The sequence below is a fragment of the Mustela nivalis genome (genome assembly GCF_964662115.1).
Source record: "Mustela nivalis genome assembly, chromosome: 15".
NCBI lineage: Eukaryota > Metazoa > Chordata > Mammalia > Carnivora > Mustelidae > Mustela > Mustela nivalis.
In genome coordinates, this window is record NC_139034.1 from 35741167 (window position 1) to 35757821 (window position 16655).

Genomic DNA, 16655 nt, shown 5'->3' on the forward strand with positions numbered 1-16655 from the left:
ACTGAGCCATCCAGGCGCCCTATTTAAATATTATTAAAGAAGAGTGACAGTACTGTATGTTCATTGAAAGGGGCATATATGAAAAAGGAATGAGAATATCTGCTATAGGCAGGCAGATTTCAGTTAAATATAAGGAAGAACTTTCCAGTACTTAGAGCTGCCTACCTATAGGCTTCCTATAAAGCAGGAAGCTCTCCAACACTAAAAATCTTTAAGGATAACTAATCAGACATTGTCCCCATGATATAGCAGAAACTTGACTAAGTCTTGACTTAGTAGGCAGCATTGTTCAGATCAGTGTCTCTCAAACTATAGTAAAGACGCACTTGTAAAGAAATTTCCATTCTGTGGTAAATTTGTAATTACAAATTACAAAGGTATCACACATTTGGATGTTACTACAATGTCAAACGGCCATAAGGGTTTCTTTTGACTTCCATTCTTAACTCGTGGCATACCGGTAACAAATTGGCCCATGTGAACAAGCAAACTATACTTTTGAGTAGCACTGAATTAGAGAGTTTATAAGAGATCACTGAGGTTCTACAGCTTTTCAAATTTACCTAGTCTGTCTTCCTTTATATTAAGTATAATATGAACTGCTTATTTCCTAATAATTAACCTCTCTCTTCAGCAATTTAAAAAAGCATAACCTAAAAGATATTAACCTGAAAGCATTAGATCAACTGAGATTTTATCTCACTAAACTGAATAGCAAAATATACTTTTTACCAAAACACATGTGAATGCTCATTTAAAACTAGTTACAAAAAATTTATTTTCAGCCATCCCCACACCTAATTTTCTCATGTCACCTTCTTTGCAAAAACTGATAATGAAATGTGTGATAAATTATAGTTGATCACACATCTGAAGTTCTAACTTTGTTTTACTAGCTGGCAGCAAAACCAGAAGAAAACTGACTTGGGGATGAAGTAGGGGTACATTCATGAATTTCAGAAGCATGGAGTAGAGGATTTAAGTTTTTGAAACTACCTATATAATACTCGGTCAGTGCTGACCTGGCCAAAGCAAATACGATAAGGAATTAGGAAAAAGAGTAGACAAAATTAAAAGTTGCCTATTCTCATATTTCCCCAAATACTTCTAGCTTTCTCTATCCAAGGATAATGAGACATTCTTGCTTAAAATCTGATAACTTCTCATTGAAAAGAAAAGAAAACAAAACAAACCACCTTCCTTCTCAAGAGGCCATTTTCAGGATTTATGCATTATCATCTCCCAACTCCATCATCCATGAATACCTTCCCTCCAGTAATGCCAATATTCCTTAAATTTATCCTACTTTTTACTAGAGTAAGAGTTCTTAACTGTGAGCTTATGCGTGGGTGTTGGGAATCTATGAGCTCTGAAACTCCAAATGTTTTTAAAATTGTGGGTGAATGACCAATTATATGAACAAAATGTCCAGTTGTTAATACATTCCTAGAGGGTACAATAATCCAAAATGATTAAAAGCATCTTTCTGGAGTGAAAAATGTGATCTGAATAGAAATACAGGATACAGGTTCTTCATTAATTGAATAGGCATATAAAGATACTATATTACTTAACAAAAAGGACTTTAAAAATAAATATCTTCATCTTGTATAAGATAAAATTGACATTTGGAGAGGTTAAGGGAGTATTCACGGTCATACTGGTAGTTAGAAGGCAGAAGCCAGAGAAAAACATCAGCCTCTGGCTTTCAGGTTCATTCCCTTACATCCTGCTACCTATACAGGGCCAGAACGGGTAACAATAAGCATACTACAGGCAATCAATCCCACTTCTGATAAATATATAACCTCAGAGTAAATCAAGTAATTCTGTAAATACTACTGGCTCACAGGACACACATTTTCTTTCTTTACTAAAGGTATCTAAAAATACAATTTCTCTTAGATACATTTTAGAACTTGCTTCCTTCCCAGTAGGCACAATCAACAACTTGTCAATCATCTGAAAGACATGAGTGCCTGATCCTACTGCAATCAATCAGAGAAGGGCATACACTTGACCTGGAAAGGACAAAGGATGTTTAGTAGGAGACAGAGGGCTTCAAGCAGGCACTTTAAACACATTTCTTTCTGAGTCAATCACTCTGAAAGCCCACAATGCGAAGTAAATTAGTTGAGTGAATCGTTGAGTAACTGTTGAGGCTATTTAGAAATTTTAAGCAAAATCTCTTTTCAAAGTTTAATCTCTTGTTTATTCATACTAAAGAACAGCAAATAAAAAGCCAAAGATGATGTTTAGTGAAAAGAATTTTTATAGTACATAATTAAGTGAGAAGACTGAAAAAGAATGTCCTGCTTTGGTGTCAGTTATGATGTGCAAAAATCTAAAATTTGTTTTTAATTTTTTTCAAAATATTAGAAAACTGAAAGTCTGTAAATAAGAATCCAAAACCCTTTACTCTCTTCCCCTTACCACACCCTTGACTTCTGAAATACAGTGCAACTTTCTACCATCTGTTATTTTAGAGAAGAAACAGTAATGAACATATGGGCTTTCTCTCTCAAGCAGCTGTAGTGTAGTTAAAGTTATAATAATTGTCTTTCTGTAAGATAAATTTACATTAAAAACCTGGCCAGTTAAAAACAAATGGCTCAGCCTCAGAGCCTTCCAGAATAAAATTGAGAAATTTAGAATTATCTATGACATAGTACAGAGATTTAGAAGATATCCTCTAAATCTTATGCTTTTATGTTTAAGGTTAAACAAGCATAATTCACGATGTCCATATCAGTTTACACAAGAGTTCACAACTCATGTTTTCTCTTTCCCAGTCAAAATGCTAGGAGCCTCACACAGAGGCTAGGTACACATATATAAAAATCAGTAACTAAGTTCTTGAAAGCACTAATATGAATCCACCACTTCTGCGGGCTACTTAACTTCAATCCAAAAGCTTATCTATTTATAAGAAAATCACAGTACATGTGGCATATAAACTTCCATTTCAACTATATACATATATACATATATTTTTATATATATATCACTTATATGTATCACTTAAAATGAGTTTAAGTAAACTGAATGGAATTCAGAACAGATTCAGATGCACATTTTATGAATAACAGGAATTTTACTTACCTTTATCTGGGTGATTCAAAATCATAATTCTCCTATGAGCTGTTCTAATCTTGGCCTTGCCAGCAGATGGGCTGTAAAAAGAAATTAAAGTGCTTATAATAAATAGTGTCAAATGCAGATTATAAATTAACAGTTTATATGGGTTTCAAGGAATTAAAAACTAATGAGAATTTCACCATCTTGTGGATAAATATGAAATTACAGCTTGTCACTTAAGTCTACTAACCATCAAAATAAACTGTTGATTGATGCATATATTTTTCTTCCTTTGTAATGTCAGTCTCTTTTTTCAATCAATTTAAAAAATAAAACACAATGGGGTGCCTGGGTGGGGCAGTTGGTTAAATAACCCACTCTTGATTTCGGCTCAGGTTGTGATCCCAGGATCATGAGATCCAGCCCCGAGTTGGTTTCTAGGCTTTGTGTGAAATCTGCTTAAGATTCTCTCTCCCTCTTTCTCTCTCTCAAATAAATAAATAAAACAGCATACAAGGTAGGAGGGGCATTTTCTCTAGACCAGACTGAGTTTGAAAACATATGCCTCAAGTTACCTGGGGGAAGGCAGCTTAAAAAGTGTTACAGACAGGTATCCAGACTCCAGAGATACTAGACAGCCAGATTTCATTTCCATTGCTACTTAGGATGGGCTAAACTTGGTCAAATTCTTAATCTCTCTGTACTCCCATCTCCTCATTATAAAACACGGCTAGGAACAACATATTCCTCATAGAGAGACTGTAGGGATTAAATTAATTAAAACCTTCAAAGTGCTAGAACAGTGCCTGGAATGTAGCAAGGGTTCCAAAACAGTTAGTTTTTATTAATTATTATATTTCAACAGAGCATCTCAAAACTCTTCATGACTCGTAGTTTATTTAACTTGTAAGAAATGTATGGGAGAAGCCCTTGCTAGAGACAAAAATTGAGAAAGTTAAATCAACTTAAAATTATTTCAATAAAAACGAATTTATCCAGTATTGGAAATGTTTCTCACTAGTACATTTTCCAGGCAAGGAAACAAAATTAACACTTACCAACAACAGAATTCTGGTATTGCTAATTAATAGCTATATTATTTTATCTAAGTTACACCTTTGGACCTCAAACTGGGATAATAGCAGCTGACGTAAAGTACGGAGTGGTTGTTGCAAACCTCAAAGTAATTTAATTTGTATGGATGAACCACATTGTACTGGCTATAAAAGCAGATTCTTTAAGAGATCGTCAGACATAGGTTCAACATCCTGATTCCACCATTCATTAGCTGCAAAACTCTGTCCTGTTCACTTAAACTCTGAGCGAAAATTCTCTCATAAGTAAAATGAACATTCTAAACTACCTCCCAAGATTATTTTAAGAATAAATTAGATAATGCAAGTAAAAAGATTAGCATAACCTAGCAGAGTTAGCATTGAAAGTGTTCAAAAATAACTAGTCTTTAGTTATTATCATAAAGATAAAGCATGTTTATGAAAATATTTTACATATGTCCCACTTCTAGAAATATAGTATAAATCACCTAATGTTTCTTGAATGACTCAATAGTATTAATCTGAGTATAAATTAAGAGCAAAGAAATCCTTAAGGTCTGAAGAGATTTGTCACCCTTAAAGAGTCCTCCAATGCCTTCCATTTAAGTTCCTCTGTCTGTTTTTTAGCACTGCCCCCCTTGCTATCAGCTGTGAACCCTTGATTCTGCCATTGTTCCAGTCTAGCTATTCTTTGACAGTTAATTACACTTCTAATCTTTTGAGATGAAATAACAGATCACCAAGCATGTTAAAACACACTATCAACTGCTGAATATGCATATAAAATATTCTTCTATGAGTAAAAAAAAAGTCTTGAGTCAAAGACAAAATCAAAAGAGAAAAAACATCCTGAGACAAATGGAAATGAAACTGGAAATATAATAACAAATTTATGGGATGCAGTGAAAGGAGTTCTAAGATGAAAGTTTATAGTAATAAATGCCTACATTAAGAAAAAAGAAAGAACTCAAATAAACAACTTTATGCCTCAGGGAAGTAGAAAAAAGAAGGCTAAACTAAAACAAAGTTAGCTGAAGGAAGGAAATAACAAAGATCCAGAGTAAAATAAATGAAATAGAGACTAAAAAGACAATAAAAGATTATCTTTTATTGTATTAATGAAACTAAGAGCTGTGCTTTTTTAAAAAAGATAAACAAAACAGACAAACCATTAGCTGGACTCACAAGAAAAAAGCAGAGAGGACTCAAATAAAATCAGAAATTAAAGAAATAAGACTTTACAAAGATACCACAGAAATACAAAGGATCATAAGAGACTACTATCAACAGTTATACACTGACAAAATGGACATCGTAGAAGAAATAGATAAATTCTACAAACATAAACTACCAAGACTGAATGGAAGAAAGAAAATCTGGAAAGACCAATTATTAACAGTGAGATTGAATCACTAATCAAAAACCTTCCAACAAAGAAAAAAGCCCAGGACCGACAGCTTCACTGACATATACCAAACATCTAAAGAATACCAATTCTTCTTAAACTTTTCCCAAAAATAGAAGAGAAAGTGCTTCCAAACTCATTTTATGAGGCAAGCATTATCCTGATACTACATGTAGACAGGACACTAGAAGAAAATTACAAGCCGATTTCCCTGATGAACATAGATACCTAAGTCTTCAGCAAAATATTAGCAAGTCAAATTCAACAAAACATTCAAGGATCATATATCATGAACAAGTAGGATTTATTCCAGGGATGAAAGGATTGTACAACATTCACAAATCAGTCAATGTGAAACACCATAAATGTGAAACAAAATGAAGGATAAAAATCATATGACATTTCCAAAGATGTAGAAAAACCATCTGATAATATTCAATACCCATTCATGACAAAAAAAAATCTCAACAAATTCAGTATAGAGGGAACATATTTCAACATGGTACAGGCCATATGACAAATGCATAGCAAATATCATACTCAGTGGTGAAAGCTCAGAGTTTTTCTTCTTAAATCAGTTACAGCACAAGGTTGTATGCTCTCACCACTTTTTTCCAACATCTGGCAGTCTTGGCCAGAGCAATTTGGCAAGAAGAAGAAATGAAGGGCATCCAAATCAGAAACAAAGAAGGAAAAGTGCATATGATATGATTATTATATAAAGAAAACCCTAAAACTGTTAGAACTAATCAACAAATTTGGTAACGTTGGAGGATACAAAATCAATATACAAAAATCTGTTGCCCCTCTATACACTAATAAACTATCAGAAAGAGAAAGAAAACAATTCCATTTACAATTGCATTAAAAAAAGAATAAAATACCTAGAAATAAATTGGACTAGGAAGTTCAAGACCTATACACTGAAAACTGTAGGACATTGATGAAAGAAATTAAAAACACCAATAAATAGAAGGATATCCCACATTCAAGGATTGGAAGAATTTATTTTGTTAAAATGCCCATACTATTCAAAGCTATCTACAGATACAATGAAATCTCTATCAAAATTCCAAAGGCATTTTTCACAAAAATGGAACAATCCTAAAATTTATATGGAACCACAAAGACTCCAAATAGCCAAAGCAATCTTGGGAAAGGACAAAGCATCATACTTCTTAAATTCAAATTATATTACAAAGCTAAAATATAATCAAAATAGCATGGTATTAGATTAAAAAAAACAGATACATACATCAATGGAACAGAAGAGAGAACTCAGAGATAAATCCATGCATATATGGTCAATTAACATATAACAAAGGAGACAAAAACATAAAACAAATAAAAGTCTCCTCAATAAATGGTACTGGGAAATCGGGACAGCCACATGCAAAGGAATGAAACTGGACCCTTCTCTTATATCACACACGAAAATCAATTCAAAATGGATTAAAGCCTTGATAAAGACCTGAAACCATAAAACTCCTAGAAGAAAATACAGGGGGTAAGCTCCTTGACATCAGTCTTTGCAGTAACTTTTTAAATTTGAAACCAAAAGCAAAGGCAAGAAAACAAAACTAAACAGCTGGGACTACATCAAACTTTAAAAAATTTCTACACAGCAAGGAAAACTATAAAAAAAATGAAAAAAATTAACCTATGAAATAAGGAGAATATATCTGCAAATCATATATCTGATAAGAGGTTATTGCCAAAATAAGAACTCATACAATTCAATAGTACAGCATAGCTAGATACATAGATAAGTAGATCTGATTTCCAAATGAGTGGAGGATCTGACTAGACATTTTTTTTTTTTTAAAGATTTATTTATTTGACAGACAGAGATCACAAGCAGGCAGAGAAACAGGCAGAGAGAGAGAGAGGAGGAAGCAGGCTCTCCACAGAGCAGAGAGCCCGATGCAGGGCTCGATCCCAGAATCCCGGGATCATGACCTGAGCCGAAGGCAGAGGCTTTAACCCACTGAACCACCCAGGCGCCGCCCCCTGACTAAACATTTTTACAAAAACAGAAAATGTCAAACAGGTACATGAGGTGATCAGCATCACTAATCATCACGGAGATGCAAATCAAAGCCACAATGATACAACATCGCAGCTTATAGAATGAATGCCATCAAAAAGATGAGATAAATAAGTGTTAGATGCAAAGGGAACCTTTGCACACTGTTCATGGAAACGTAAACTGGTACAGCTACTATAGAACAGTATGGAGGTTCTGAAAAAATTAAAAATAGAACTACCTTATGACCCGGCAATTCCACTTCTAGGTATGTGTCTGAAGGAAATAAAATCACTGTCTCCAAGAGATATCTGCACCCTCATGATCCCTGCAGCATTATTTACAATACCCAAGACATGGAAACAATCTGTGTCCATCAACTAAAAAAGAAGAAAATCTTGCTATCTGTTGACAACATGAACGGGCCTTGAGAGCATTACGCTAAGTGAAATAAGTCAGGGAGAGAGAGAAAGACAAATGCTGTATGATCTCATATACATGGGAAATCTGAAAAAGCAAAACACAGAAACAGAGAACAGACTGGGGGTTGCCAGAGGCAAGAGTAGGACGGCAGGGGAAATAGGTGAAGGTAGTCAAAAGGTCCAACTTACGGTTATGAGTGAGTCCTGGGGATGGAATGCACAGCATAGTGACTACAGTTAACAATGCTGTACTTCATGTTTGAGAGTTGCTGAAAGAGTAGATCTTAAAAGTTCTCATCATAAGAAAAAACAAATCTGTAACACTGTGAGGTGAAGGATGTTAACCAAAGTTTTTGTAGTAATCATTTTGTAATCTATACATATTATACATATATCAAATCACTATGTAATTCATCTTAAATATACAACGTTAGAGGCATCTGGGTGGCTCAATGGGTTAAAGCCTCTGCCTTCTGCTTGGGTCATGATCCCAGCATCCGGGATCTCTGCTCAGCAGGGAGCATGCTTCCTTCTCTTTCTCTGCCTACCTCTCTGCCTACTTGTGATCTCTGTCAAATAAATAAATAAAATCTTTAAAAATAAATATATACAATGTTATACATAAATTATATCTCAATAAAATGAAAGGAAAAATTTTAAATTAAGAAACATTTTTGAATAATAAAAAAGTTTAGTTAGTTCAAAAAATAATAAAAAAAAGCCTTTTTCTGTAAGGACTAGTAGGGTGTTCCTTTTGGCTATTTATGAAAGTCCTCTGGGGGACCATTTCAAACTTACTTTTTTGGTTTGCAGATACTTCCCAGAAAACCAATCAAGACACTGTCTGATTCTAAAGACTACTAAGTTTGAAAAAGAAGTCACTAAACACTACACCAGGGCTATGAAGACTTTATTGTTTTACTGCCCACTAAGAAATGAAAAATACATTATTTTTTAAAATTCTAGTATCTTTAGTTTCTTGTAGTAAATATACATTTATCATTCTCTTTTGTGGTGCTCTGTAGTATTGCTTTCCTTTATTAGTTATGTTTTCTAGTTGTTCTGTAGACATTTGATATGTCTCCTTAGGTAGACACTAAACTAAAGAGCAGAAACTATGTGGGATCGAACCCCACATCGGGCTCCCTGCTCAGCGGGAAGGCTGTCCCACTCCCCTTCTTGTGTTCCCTCTCTTGCTGTCTCTCTCTCTCTGTCAAATAAAATCTTAAAAAAAAGTAGTATCTAGTATTGAATACACAATAGGGCTTAATGCATTTTATGCACCCTCCAAAAGAAAATGGCTATTAAAAAGGCAAACTCCTTCAAAGAATAATGGCTCTATATTAGTAAATACTAACACTCAAAGGCATTACTGTATTACAGAAAATGTTAAAGTAGAAAAAGAGGAGCTTTAAAAAACATTTCTTAAAGTGGACTACATAATTAAGTTGTAAGTCCAGTAAAATCCAAATCTGCATTCTGTGTGTTTTGGTGGGGGGTGGTTTACATGGTAGGTTGTATCTTATTCTGGATGTTAAACTTTAATTTAGCATATGGGACAACATTTGAATATTATCCTTGATAATTACACCTGATAGATTATCCTTGATAATCACTTACATTGCTTATAAAGAACAGTACACGAGGTTTTGTACATGAAAGTCCATAAAGCTTTATGTACTATGAGGTCTGTCAACCACTGAACTAGATAGATTAGAGGAAGTAAGAAATGCAAGAGAATGGAGCCAGGCAATGTATTCATATTTTAAAGAATTTTCTCAAAATACAATACTACCTGATTGAAAGGGCTAGAAGAAAGCAAATAAGGCTTACCTTTCTATTTAATGTGTTAAGTAAGGGTAAATATTTAGCTTCTGCATTGGTGATATTGATAGGAAGAAAGAGGAACCAACATATATTTCGCACCTGTTGTTTGGTAAGTACTTTTATAAAAAGGTATCCTCCTATCATTTTATGTTATTTCAGCAAGGCTAAATCGTATTAATTCTATCAAAACTGAAGAAACTGGGGTGCCTGGGTGGCTCAGTGGGTTAAGCCGCTGCCTTTGGCTCAGGTCATGATCTCAGGGTCCTGGGATCCAGTCCCGCATGGGGCTCTCTGCTCAGCAGGGAGCCTGCTTCCTCCTCTCTCTCTGCCTGTCTCTCTACTTGTGATCTCTCTCTGTCAAATAAATAAATAAAAAATCTTAAAAAAAAAAAACAAAACAAAACTGAAGAAACTGAAGGGCAGAAGAGCTAAAAATAACTTGACGAGGCTCATACAATGCGGTGCTTCAGTGACAGAACCAGGAGAAGGATCTGTTTGGTTCAGTTGGTATTTGTTGAGTAGTTACTAAGTGCCATGTTTATATTAAGAATGTTATGTACTGGGACACCTGGGTGGTTTAGTCATTAAGTGTCTGCCTTCGGCTCAGGTCATGATCCTGGGGTCCTGGGATCGAGCCCCACATCAGGCTCTCTGCTTGGCAGGGGGCCTGCTATCCCTCTCCCATTCCCCCTGCTTGTGTTCCTACTCTCTCTCTCTTTCTCTCTCTGTCAAATAAATAAATAAAATCTTTCAAAGAATGCATGAATTATATATGTACTAATCCTCACAACAATTCTACGCAATAGAAACGGATATTATCTCTATTTTACAAATAATGACATTGAGGTCACATAGCTAGTAAATGGTAAAACCAGTATTCATACTCATACTCACCTGTTATTAGAGTATAAACTCTTAATCTTTTTTTTTTTTTAAGATTTTTTTCTTTATTTATCTGACAGAGATCACAAGTAGGCAGAGAGACAGGCAGAGAGAGAGGAGGAAGCAGGCTCCCTGCAGAGCAGAGAGCCCGATGTGGGGCTTGATCCCAGGACCCTGGGATCATGACCTGAGCTGAAGGCAGAGGCTTAACCCACTGAGCCACCCAGGTGCCCCTATACTCTTAATTTTAATCAGAAAATTATCCTTGTAAAATATTCTACAGCTTCTAGTTCAACAGGATAAACCTTTATAACCATAAATCTTAAGTCCTAATTATCTGTTTCAACAGAACTGGCTTGGATGATATTAACTAATATTCTCAAAAACCTTTATGTTCAGTTTTAAAGTAAATTTCATATTCACATTTCAAGACTATGAATGGAATGATATGGGGGTCCAATAAAAGTTCAGGAAAAATAAAAATGCTATCCTGAATAATAGTAAAGCAAATAATAATCAGCAATATAGCCAACTTCCTAATTTGGTTTCCCCTACCTAAAACCTATTCCCAGTGAGATAATTCATCTCTTATTTAATAAAGCACCAAGCTGAAAGAGCTGTTTCCGTTACTTTCCACCCCTTTGGCTTTCATGCTAAGTCAAAAGAAATAATTAAATGTTTTGGTCTTAAAAACATGCTGATCTTGGGGCGCCTGGGTGGCTCAGTGGGTTAAGCCGCTGCCTTCGGCTCAGGTCATGATCTCAGGGTCCTGGGATCGAGTCCCGCATCGGGCTCTCTGCTCAGCAGGGAGCCTGCTTCCCTCTCTCTCTCTCCGCCTGCCTCTCCGACTACTTGTGATTTCTCTCTGTCAAATAAATAAATAAAATCTTTAAAAAAAAAAATGCTGATCTACAAGAGATTTAAAAGACTATCTCAACATAGGGCTTTATGACCTATTTTGCTTGTTTGATTAAATTATCAGAAGATCTGCTGTAGATGACATACTGTAACCAACCCCCACAAAAATTTAAGTGAGTTCTAAAGGATCATAAGGTAAACAAATGAATATTAGCAACTGGCAAATCTATAGCAGGGATATCACTTAACACTAAAAGTTAAGAAAATATCACAGAGCATTCACACAACATTAACTTTCTCCTACACTGTCCAAAGTCACACAATAAACAGATTACTAAGGTGAAACAATTATAATAAAATATACTATATGTCAAATTATGGAAAAAGAATTGTGAGACAGATCCCATATTATAACAGAAAAATGATAGATATCAAATTATGAAACTAAAAAATCCAAAAAAAAATTCAGTGTCACAATAAGGGATATTTTGTTAATTGCTGTGAAATTAGTATTCAGAGTTCCTTGTTAATAAAGACATATCATGGGGCTCCTGGGTGGCTCAGTGAGTTGAGCCTCTGCCTTAGGCTCAGGTCATGGTCTCGGGATCCTGGGATCGAGCCCTGCGTCAGGCTCTCTGCTCCGGGAGGAGCCTGTTTTCCACCACCCCTTCCATACCTGCCTCTCTGCCAACTTGTAATCTCTCTGTCAAATAAAATAAAAAATAAAAAATACTTTAAAAATAAATAAATAAATAAAGACATATTACATCATGCCTGATATTTTTAGCGGAGTAGGATGTATTTTTAGATTTGAGGTTTTAAAATGTAAAATTTTTGTATTTTCTCCTCTGCCTCTTATTCATAACTTAAAATATAAGGATAACTTTACTGTAATGTTTTCTCATTTTTTTCAAAACAAGCTTGGCCACAGAACAAAATAATACTTACGCAGCACACCTACCTTATACCCAAAATAAGACTAGCTTCTCGCCTACTCATTTTCTGTTCAAATCCTCCTTTATAGTAGGATGAAAGGCTCTGTACAGGAAAGAAAGAGCATGAAATAATTAGTTCCATGTATGAGGTGGCATGACCTCATCCCATCATAGCTGCAGTAAGAGTAATGCATGTTACCAGAAGTCAACTTGAATCTGTGGAGGGAGGAGAACTCAACAATGAGCCTTTACAAGAAACTATGACCAAAATGAACTTAAAAAAATTAACAATTTTTTCACTTTCAAATACATTAATTTTTCTACACTAAGATATAACAGAATTAAAATAAATCAGTAGAAGCAAAAGGCTTGAACTTTTCCTAAGCTCTGCAGCAATTTTCTCTTTGGATAACCTTGCTAAGTCACTAATGTTGATAGGACACACATCTTTTTCACCTCCTCCTGGACTGGCTGATAAAGAAGGAAAAAAAGGAACTGACCAAGTGGGGTGGACATCAGGAGAGTAGACAGACAGGCCAAGGGAGACCAGCAAAGGACTGCAAGGTCACTGAAAGGTAGCTGGAAAGGCATGAGCAAGAAAGACAGCAGAATCAGAGAGGCAACTGGGCCAGAATGGTGGAGCAAGGCTGTAAGCAACAGAAATAATTTAGGAGTTTATTCTCAGAGCACTGAGTAATGTCATCTGACTATATTTTGAAAGGATTACTATAAACGTTATGTGGGAAATAGAAAGAAAGGTGCAAGAGGCAAGCAGGAGACCAGCCAAGAGGACACAACAATAATCTAGTCAAAAGATGATAGTGGTTTGCGCGAACATGGTAAGAGCAGAGCTAGTTTAAAAGTGATCTGATTCTAGGGGGCACCTGGGTGGCTCAGTGGGTTAAGCCACTGCCTTCGGCTCAGGTCATGATCTCGGGATCCTGGGATCGAGTCCCGCATCGGGCTCTCTGCTCAGCAGGGAGCCTGCTTCTCTCTCTCTCTCTCTCTGCCTGCCTCTCTGTCTACTTGTGATCTCTGTCTGTCAAATAAACAAATAAAATCTTAAAAAAAAAAAAAAGTGATCTGATTCTAGATTATAAATAAAGGATACAAGAAAGAGAAGGATTGACGATGATGTACTAAACACACTATACACTGTGCAGCTTCCCCTTTAGAAGTGAAGGACTTAACACTTTGGGTGCTGGGGCTATCACAGGCAGACAGCTGTCAGCTGTCAGACTTCTTAGGAATTGCCTTGGCTGAAGAAAGTCAAGTCCAGGTCCCTTTTCCAAAGCAGTCTCTATGTAATGACTCGTTGATATGGGGGTATAAACATTGTAGTTCTCTAGAGATCAGTCCTTCGACTTCATATCTATAATTCACTGACCAGGTGATCTCGTTTAGTCTCATGGCTCCTTGCCCCAATCTGGGACAACCACAATGAGCCAGAGGAGCTTCAGAGCTTGGTATTAGGTTGACTGAGGCCTTTGTTATGACCGTACTGCAGCCTAAATTGTCCCTCTGCCTTTCTCCCCTCTCTTCCCTTCTGGAGTTGCGGATCCTAAGAGCACTTCCTAATGAACTACTGTTGCAGGATTTCCATTCCTTTAGTGCCCGCAGTTCTTGGTCACGCTGCTTCAAAGAATGAAGAAGTAGACCAGACAAAGAGCGGTGGGCAGCAAGGGGAACTTTATTGAGCGGTAGTACAAAGCTCCCAGAGAGGAAGGGGACCCAAGAGGGTTGCCGTTTTGACATTTAAATCCAGGACTTCTTATGAGATCTTCTGCAGAACTATCTGAAGCTTCCTGAGTGTGGGCCCCCTGTGGAATGGCTGCTAAGGCATGACACTGGATGAGATCACCTATGGAGTGAGAGAAGAGAAAAAAGTCCAAAGACTGAGCCCTAGAGAATGCAAGTTTGAGAGGCAGAGAAATGGAGCTAAGTCAGTAAGCAGACTGAGGAGGCCTAGCAGTGCAGACACCAAAAGTAAGGGAGGGAAAAACAGTTTCAAACACTTCTGATAGGTTACATCAGAACTGAGCTGACACCTGGCTGTTGGATTTATCAAAGAGGTCAAACTCTTTGACAAGAGCTGCAGGGAGTGGGAGTGAGAGTCTGATTAGGGTGGATTTAAGAGAGAACAGGACGGAAGGAATGGGAGACAGTAGTACAGACAATGCTTTAAGAGTTCTTAACAAAGAAACAGGATGCATGAACTCAACTTTTAGAAGGAAAAAAAATGCATCAGTGATTGTACTGCATACATGTTTTTAAAACATGAACCTCTATTTTTCTAAGGAAAAATAAGTAAGTGTATGTTTACATAAAACAACATCAGAAAGTATATACACTAAAATGTTATTTTTGGTTGGTGACATCATGAATAATTTTTTTTCTTATGTTTATTTTTACTTTCTAAATTTTCAAAAATGAACACAGGCTACCTGTATAATTTTTTAAAAAGGAGAACTAAATAAAAGACCAAGGAAATTAGTAGAACTTAAAAAATGAGCCAGATCTGGTCATTTATATAAGCTGTTGTCTTCGAACAGCTTGTGAAAAATTTCTACTTGGTTAGAATTCGCTGGCAATTAATTCACGTAACAAGCACTTTCGCACCTAGTAAAGCCAGGAACATTTCAAATGAGACAGGTCAAGTTTAGTTCTTCATCGCAGAGATGCTAATCTATCAATGTACCAGTGCTGGGAGGAATATGACATACTATTTCAAGTTTCAAGTAATTTGTAATCTAGAAAGAAAACTAAAAACAATACCCTTCTCCAAACTGTGACAGGAGGAAGAGAATCAAATTATTTAAGTACACATAGTAACCTGGACAAATTATACACATGCACACACATACACTTCCACACACACAGAGGGGAATATATAAAGGACTAGGAGATTTAACAGAGAAATAACAGATGATTTTAAGTTTTCTCTCAGCAGACTAAAGTTTTTCCTAGATGTTTATCTTCCTCCCCAACATTTCTGTAAGTATTTATTTAGCTTAGGGAGCTTCAAAATTTCAACATAATAAACATGATAAATTGATGTTTCAGGAAGTGTCACTCCCACTAGTCACAATGCTCATTAACCCTAATGGCAGGAATCATATCTGAGCAGTTGTTTACTTTTAGTTTTGCCCAGGAGGAAAAGGAGACCCAGAACTTAAAATCCAGCATTTGGATAAGGCTCATACCCTAAAACACAGACCTGCTGACTGAAGAATAAGTGAGCATGTGCATATCTATAAGGAACAACTATAGAACAACTCCATCAAATAGAGTGGATGATTAGAACTTTTTTTGTTGTTGTTGTTATACCTTTCTAATAGAATTTCTAAGAACAAAAGCAGTATGATTCCACTACTTTTATGCTGCTGTCTATTTGAAATACACCCTGAACCTTACAAATTATTATTTTGTGTTATTCTATTCACTGAGGATATATATAAACATACCTCAAAATCATTTCCCACCTAAAATTATCATTAAATATTATAGTGCTATATATTATCAAAGGAAATATGAAATGAATCAAGTTAAACAAAATCTTCATTAGAAAATTTACTCAGCCAAGAGCTAGATATACAAAAACTCTCCAGACAACAAAGAACTATATCATTCCATAATCCTAAGAGAAGAAACACATTTACCATAAACTATAAATTCCTATTATTTATAATAATCTATTTCACTTAGAGAGCCACAGAGGGATGATTTTAATTGTGCTGTTTCCATGAATTTCACTTAACCTTAAGACAAAGGAAGTCAAATTTTTAAAAAATTACATTCAAATAAAAGGACATTTTCACAAATAGTAAAGTAAAGAGCCTTAAAAGAAGATGAATGACCTAGTTTTTTTTCCCCTTGGGAAAAAATATCAGGGTAGTTAAACATTAGCTGAGTTAATAACATACTAACATATTAAAAATCAAGCAAAAAAGTACTGGTTCAAAACAGAAGATTGCATAAAAAAACTCTCTTGCTTTCTAAAGTACCTCTGAAATGAGAAGAGAGGGGTTTTGTTTTGTTTTGTTTTTAAGAGAGATGTTTTTAAAAGGAAGTCCATTATAGCCCTAGAAAACAAGAGATGATACAAGTAGCAAACCAAAAACTTTAAAGATAAATACTGAAAGGCTGTAAACAGGTAAGACCTGCACA

The 16655-nt window shown here is 35.6% G+C and overlaps 1 protein-coding gene across 2 annotated transcripts in view; it reads right to left on the reverse strand.

Moving 5' to 3' along the window:
- The window catches only part of DNAJC15 (DnaJ heat shock protein family (Hsp40) member C15), an 87678-nt gene that overhangs the window by 34367 nt on the left and 36656 nt on the right, over nt 1-16655 (reverse strand). For both annotated transcript variants that reach the window (XM_082701341.1, XM_082701340.1), the window contains exons 4-5: nt 12515-12591; nt 3103-3173 (exon numbers count right to left, since the gene is read on the reverse strand). In XM_082701341.1, the coding sequence (XP_082557467.1) occupies nt 3103-3173; nt 12515-12591 (148 nt within the window). The remainder of the gene's footprint in view (nt 1-3102; nt 3174-12514; nt 12592-16655) is intronic.